General features: G+C 31.9%; 1 protein-coding gene across 2 annotated transcripts; it reads left to right on the plus strand.

Annotated features, from left to right (window-relative positions):
• Positions 1–2,180: 2,180 nt before the first annotated feature.
• LOC108906266 (alkaline phosphatase 4-like) lies at positions 2,181–5,571 on the plus strand. Of its 2 annotated transcripts, XM_018709481.2 has the most exons (11): positions 2,181–2,503; positions 2,851–2,925; positions 2,987–3,037; positions 3,091–3,323; positions 3,621–3,681; positions 3,743–3,874; positions 4,055–4,221; positions 4,275–4,458; positions 4,510–4,643; positions 4,703–4,898; positions 4,997–5,571. In XM_018709481.2, exons 4-11 carry the CDS (start codon positions 3,111–3,113, stop codon positions 5,425–5,427), a joined length of 1,518 nt encoding a protein of 505 aa, XP_018564997.1. In that variant the 5' UTR covers positions 2,181–2,503; positions 2,851–2,925; positions 2,987–3,037; positions 3,091–3,110; the 3' UTR covers positions 5,428–5,571. The 2 variants fall into 2 exon arrangements, with proteins under 2 accessions (XP_018564997.1, XP_018564996.1); XM_018709480.1 differs by lacking the exon at positions 2,181–2,503 and having other exon boundaries at positions 2,511–2,925.
• The last annotated feature ends 1,549 nt before the right edge of the window (positions 5,572–7,120 follow it).

Here is a 7,120-nt window from a genome sequence, read left to right on the forward strand (position 1 = left end):
TCGACTAGACTACAACTAAATTAGAATTAGACTTCTCTAACTAATCGCATGTGTGCGTGAAGAGTGACGTATCATCAAATTATTTTAGCGCGAATTTTTAAATGTGGGCCTTATTTGCCCCAGGTACCTTATGTAGTATTGCTGAAAGTTTCTTCTTTAGTGGGTTAACTGGGGTGGGGTGGGGTAAAATCAATTTTGGATTACATTAATTTAACTGGCTAAATCTTGAGCGCAAAGAAGTACCTATGTGAGTGAGAGAACGATTTAATTCCTTGCGGGACAGTAAAATATTTTGAGATCTATAAACGTGAAGCACTGAGAAGAAATGAAAAATTTACGTTAGAATAATTATCACGTGCATGGAGGCCACGTGCACCTGATATTTTTGATCTCTAGGAATGTTGAGTTTACCTAAAATCTGTGCTAAAAAGTATCATAAAAATACAGAATTTTTGTCACTTAATACCTACTTAATAATACTTGATAATCTGTTTAACAATTTGTGTACTAATTTTAACGGCTAATATCAGATTAGCATATGAATTAATCCAAATTTGCTGTTTTGAAATATCAGCAGTTATTTTACAACTGTAAAATAAGAAAAATTAGTAATCAAACATTAATCTATTGTCTATCGTTTCAAAGTAATAAAGTTCTATTGCACTTACACCATAAACTGAATTTAAATAACTCTGTATTAATTTAGTAAAAAGATAAACATTAATCTTTACAGTGGCGTACGCTATGGATCTTTTTAGTAGTGACACCAAAAAACACTCACCCCATAGTGCAATGTCATGAAAAAATTCTCGATATTTTTACTAGATCGATTTTCGACCTTATGTACTTTGGACATAAATGCCCAAAAAATGTTTTCTTTGTCATGGCATTAAATATCGTGATATTCTGGCAATATCTGAAATATTTAAGTTTCAAGTAACAAACTAAAAGAATTATTTACATGTTTGTCAACTTCGTGATTCTTGCTTTCTTTCTCCTAAAATTTGTAACAATTTTTGATATATTAATTATCATGCTTAAAAGCCCAGTTAGTATGAGAGTGCAATTTTTGTTTTTGTGTACTTTGAAGAAAAGACGCTCATCGAAAAGGGAGAAAATTTTATTTCCTCTAGCTATGTACAAAAAATGCTTTATGATGATGAACTTTTAGTTATCAGAGAAGTTCAAACCAGTGTGAAAAGGAAAATATAGGTATACAGTCGAGGTAAAGTGCTTACATGCAATAAGATCCACTTCTTATTTGTGGAAGGGCAAAATGGGCGGTGACTATTAGACGCCTTCATTATAGCCATCTTTCTCAATCGCACGGATTTCTATGACTTACTTTATCGCTCTCACGTAACGGCCGATGAACCATGGGGACTTTCCGACCCTGTATACCTGTTCTAAAGGATTAGGTTCATGATATATGCCATCACATGGCAGCTCTTGCCATTTTAGTCACACCAGTTTGTCTACTACAGACATGGCTTGCAAATGGAACAAACCAAAGAGTAGTACAGAAAATACGCTAATGATGACTGCGATGACATATCAATAATATCTCACCTGCGTATGAGGCTACTCTTTCCGAGCATGCGCATTAGAAATAACACGGCTAATTTTAAATTTTTACTTTACTTAAATTTAGGAATATTCTTTTATATCGCATTTTGTAAGTTTTAAGCACAATAATGTATCAATTTTACGACACACGTGTTGGTCGTTCTTAAATACTTCTAAATCCTTGTAAAAATAAATTAAATTGACGTTGTTCATTTTTATAGTAGGTATCTATGTAAATAGTACGCAAGGGTCAGATTCGGTCGTTACAATTTCAACTATGACGACTTGTTGCGGGTTACCTAAATATGTGACGTCACACTAAAAAAGTCTATTCTTTTTTCTAAAGGATTAAACTTTGAGTAAGTTCATTTGACTATATTTTTGAATGTGATAATTTTAGAATTATATTGTGGACCTTATATCTTAAGTTTATAAACATTCAAATATTTTTGGTGAAGTAGGTACCCTATGTCAAAATTTGTAGAAACACTGTATAATGACGTAATTTTATCTAGAAATTTATAATTTGCTATTGACGTCATACAATAATAATGAGATTGATATGATACCGGAACTAGGTTAGTTATTCTCTTGTTTCACTTTAATAAATTGACCTATGTGGGAAGAGAAAAAGGGGATGTACATTGGTGGTACCTATAACACAATTGCCAATTTAGCGATTACAAAAGCTGAACAAGAATTATATTTTAAAATCTACAAAATAATTGCACTGCATAATTTTTTGACTACTATGATACAAACTTATATAAAGTGAATTCAAACATACCTTATTATAAAGTTAAATATTTATATTAGCAAATTGCTTCTTTTTGCTTGGCGTTTCCGTCACTGACGTTTTTGTTGTAAATGTAACTCCCTTATAAATCATGAGATTAATTTTATTTGAGAGTGCTATATAAATTTAAGGAAAATTCGCGTAAATTATTTAAACCATTACGAGTTCTTAATCCGAAAATCATATAATTTCTAAATTGTTTATTTTTTTAATGAGCCTCATTAAGGATCAAGTAATTTTAAATGCCTCCAGGATATATAACGGTGTTCCGCTAGTATCACTATCAATTCGAAATTTTATTTTATTCACTTAAGGTCCATCAAAGTTTGATATATTAATACATTATTTCCGCCCTTAAATAACAGATTTTCTTATTAAATTATGATTATTGCAATTATTTAATCAGATCGCATTGTATAGGCAACGAAATAGTTTGACTTGCCTTTTCGCCATGGAAAGATCGTTTTGCTCATATTTTTTCTTATTAGGTTTAATAAATTGTGCTCCTCTTAATTTAAATGAACAATTGACTGTGGTAAAAGTGGATGCAGTACAAAATACGTGTAAGTATAATTCATTCTATTCTAGTTATTCTTCAATTAATAATAATTATCTATATTTCAGCAAAATTTAGTTACAAAAGTCCTATTTCAAACGACGAAGTGTTGAAACAAGGTAAATATAGTATGTGGATTGAGTAAATTATCAATTTACATCATAATTTGTAGATAAAAACTTTTGGATAAATATGGCAGAAAATACATTGAAGAAAAATCTAGAGCTTGAGGCCGAAGCTAAAGAATTTAAAAATGCAAAAAATATAATCATTTTCATAGGGGATGGAATGGGTGTGTCAACCATAACTGCGGGAAGAATTTATAAAGGTCAACAAGAGTTTGGCATAGCGGGCGAAGAACACGAATTTACATTTGACAAATTTCCAAACATCGCTTTAGTTAAGGTGGGATATTTGCTATCTATAGTACATGACATGCCTCTTCGATAATATGTATTTGGCATATGAAATTGTTAGAGAAAAACGTTATTAGTACATCGTATATTTTTCCACTCATATTTAATTAGAAATATGTATAGAGCCGTGTCATGTAAAATATGAAATTTTATTAACGACTGAAGACTAATTCCGCCGCAGTAAATTAAGTACCAATGCACTATATTTAAATTTTATATCATTTTGCCACAATTATTCAGTCAATGTTTCAATTGAATGACGTGTATCAAGATTAATCAATTTTAGACCTATAACGTGGATATGCAAGTGCCAGATTCTGCAGGAACAGCTACTGCGCTTTTTACAGGTACGTAAAACCAAATATTATTATGTTCTTACTTACAATTAATTCAATTTCTTTACAACAGGAGTGAAGACTAGATATAAAGCAATTGCTGTCGATGTTAACTGTAATAAAACTACTTTCGATAAAGAAGTTTATGAAAATTCAAAATTGGAGTCTTTAATGACTTGGGCTCAAGCTGCAAACAAGGATACAGGTATTAACGCATTCAATACATTTTTATAGGATGATCCACTCATTTGTTGGCCATTATCTCATTGCGACTATTTGTAAGAACCATTTGTGTATAGAACCATATTTTAAAAATATTAGAACACCATACAGATGTCGACAAATAGCACCAGTTTAACAAATGCTTATTCTAAATTATCTTTAGGGATAGTAACAACCACAAGAATCACTCATGCAACACCAGCTGCGACTTACGCTCATGCTACTTATCGGTACTGGGAGTGTGACGAAGAATTACCCTTAGATGTTGTGGGGAATGCGAAAGATATTGCAAGGCAGCTAATAGAAGATGCACCTGGAACAAATTTTAAGGTAAAGTTTCGATCTTAAAAACAAAATTTAGGCGATATCATAGCTTTCATTAGGTTATTCTTGGCGGAGGCCAACAACTTTTGGGTCACACTTCAGAGAGTACAGGTCCGTGTACTAGGCAAGATGGTCTGAATTTGACAAATGATTGGATTCAAAATCATTATAATTCTAATTACGTTTTTGCCACTAATAACGAGGAGCTGAGTAATGTTAACGATGATACAGAATATTTATTAGGTAATTTTCCTAGTACTGTATGGACATATTTGATAAATCCGTATATTATAGGTTTATTTTCACCTGGACACATGCCGTATGAGTTAGTTAGAGACAACGGACCCACTGGCGCACCAAGCCTTACTGATATGACTAGAAAGGCTTTACAAATTTTAAAAAAGGGCCAAAATGGATTTGTTCTTATGGTAATATTTGAGAAAATAATTAATAGGAACCTATTTCTGATTATTTCTTAAAATTTCAGGTGGAGGGTGGTTTAATTGATCAAGCCCATCATAAAAATTATGCAAGACTGGCTATGGCCGAAACTGCTGAATTTGATAATGCTATATCATTAGCTCTTAATGAAACTGGACCAGATACTCTTATAATAGTTACAGCTGATCACTCCCATTCATTCACCATGGAAGGCTACAGCAAAAGAGGAAATGACATATTGGGTTGGTTTGTATTTCCTCATGTAGTTATTTTTAAATGAATGGGTCCGTTATTCAGTATAAACAAACAAATTCTAACTCTAACAGTGTTTTTTTTTTAGGATATACCGATGAAGCGGGTGAAGAAGACAGGCCATTTTTAACTCTCGCGTACGCTAATGGGCCAGGTTTTGATTACCACTATGGAATAAATGTATCCAATAACACCTATCCATGGCGTGACACAAGGTACGACGAAAACAGGTTAAATGATCCTTATTACGCCCACATTGGAGCGTTTCAATCTAAAGATGACACACATGGTGGCGAAGATGTAGCCGTTTTTGCGAAAGGACCTCATGCCAATTTAATCCGTGGGGTCGTCGAACAAAATTATATAGCTCATTTGATTAGCTATGCTGGTTGTTTCGGCCCCCAAGCCTATTTAAATCCAGATTGTGACTTACAAAAGACAAGTGGTGGATCAATTTTCGACATATCTGTTGGTGTTGTTACATTACTTTTATTAACAACTGTAGCCAACATGTTATGACTGTTAAATATATAGTCTCGATGGAAGACTAAATAAAAAAAGAAATTAAGTTGAAATTGATAAATAAGTACAAATATACAATTTTTGATGAAGTAGAAGTAATGTCAACATTAAGAGGTTCTTAATAAATTTTATACCAATTGAGTTTTATGTTTTGTGTATTATACGAGTTATTATTGTGTACCCAAGTTATCTACGTATGTAAGACAGTCATTTCAAATATTTCATCTATAAACTGTCTGTCTATTTGTCAATTTTTGCAAAAAATAATAACTTCGTTTTTCTATTGCAAATATCTTTCACCTTTATAATTTATTAAGTTTGTCATATTCAATACAAAATATAAAAATAAACTGATACGATACTGTGCCTGTGATTAAAATAATCTATGCAGTAACAATTTTTACTACATAAAAAGTTTTTTTAGCGGGTTGCTTAAGAAAATAATTTGATAATCTATGTACATACACTATGAGATTTAAGTATTAACTAAATTTGATGTGATGCAATTGTTAAAATATATTATAATCTAGTGATAATAAATGTGGGATATCCACTATTGTACCTACCTACATATTTAAGTACAGGTAAGGATATATTGGGTACCTACACGCCATAAATTTAAAAATAAAATAAAGAAAATTTTAAAATGTGAAGATTGATGTCAAATATATATTGTTTATAGAAAAGAAACTTATTTCAATACGTTACCAATTTTAAACGCAATACCACACATCACGTGATGGGATGTATAATGATGTAAGCATAGGCGCCGACTTCTCGGGTGCTCCGGGGCTCAAGCACCCGCAAGAATTATTATCAGTTATGTTAGAATAGTATATTTCTCTGCTACCTACTTTTACGTCTACATAGTACATACATATATTTATATTTTCACTTGTTATTCCATAGAAGTTTATTTTTTGTTAAAATTATTAAAATTGTTAAATTTTTGAAATTTGTGTCGAAACACTTAATTAATTTCGATATATTTTTTAAAAAGTTTTTCATAAAATCTAATTCGGAGAAATACGTATTTTAAATCTTTTACCTCATGATATTTCAAATGACGACTCATTTCTCTTGCTTTTTAATGTGATCTGGCAAAAAATGCTTATAAGGCAACCGAGCACTCGACAAAAGTTTTAAAAGTCGGCGCCTATGGATGTAAGAACATAGATTAAAAATAAAGAATATCTAATAAACTTTATGTTTTCCAATCTATGACAACCATAATATAAGAGCTGTTTTCTTTTACTCATGATTTCGGAATCATAACGCGTTACGATCCGAAATCTATCAATCTGATTGGTTTCCATCGGATCCTAACACGTTATGATTCCGAAATCATGAGTAAAAGAAAAGGGCTAAGGTTGCTATGCGCATGAACCTGGATCCACATGCGTGCGCGATCACGGATCTGTTGTAACCACGTGACCATTTGCATCCAACCCGTTTTGACCTTTAGAGTAGTGATGGGCATAATCGACCAATTTTGATAATCGAGTTATCGGTAATCGAGTACTTCTAATAATCGAGTGATCACTCGAGATACGAGATATTGATCGTTTTCATCCCAGCGGCGCACAAGTATGTTTGTATTAGTCATATATTACTTATAAGCGTAGCTAAAAAAAAAAAAAACTCACGCACTTCAAAACCTAACTACTTTTTCGTTTTATTCTAAAAAAAA

This window comes from Anoplophora glabripennis, unplaced genomic scaffold (genome assembly GCF_000390285.2).
Source record: "Anoplophora glabripennis isolate ALB-LARVAE unplaced genomic scaffold, Agla_2.0 scaffold32, whole genome shotgun sequence".
In the NCBI taxonomy this organism is placed as follows: domain Eukaryota; kingdom Metazoa; phylum Arthropoda; class Insecta; order Coleoptera; family Cerambycidae; genus Anoplophora; species Anoplophora glabripennis.

Excerpts from the sequence above, each read along its gene's own strand:
- LOC108906266 (XM_018709480.1), top strand. The coding sequence starts at position 2,814 with ATGGAAAGATCGTTTTGCTCATATTTTTTCTTATTAGGTTTAATAAAT. Across the intron at positions 3,875-4,054 it reads AGCTGCAAACAAGGATACAG|GGATAGTAACAACCACAAGA; the intron begins GTATTAACGCAT and ends AATTATCTTTAG. Across the intron at positions 4,222-4,274 it reads CACCTGGAACAAATTTTAAG|GTTATTCTTGGCGGAGGCCA; the intron begins GTAAAGTTTCGA and ends AGCTTTCATTAG.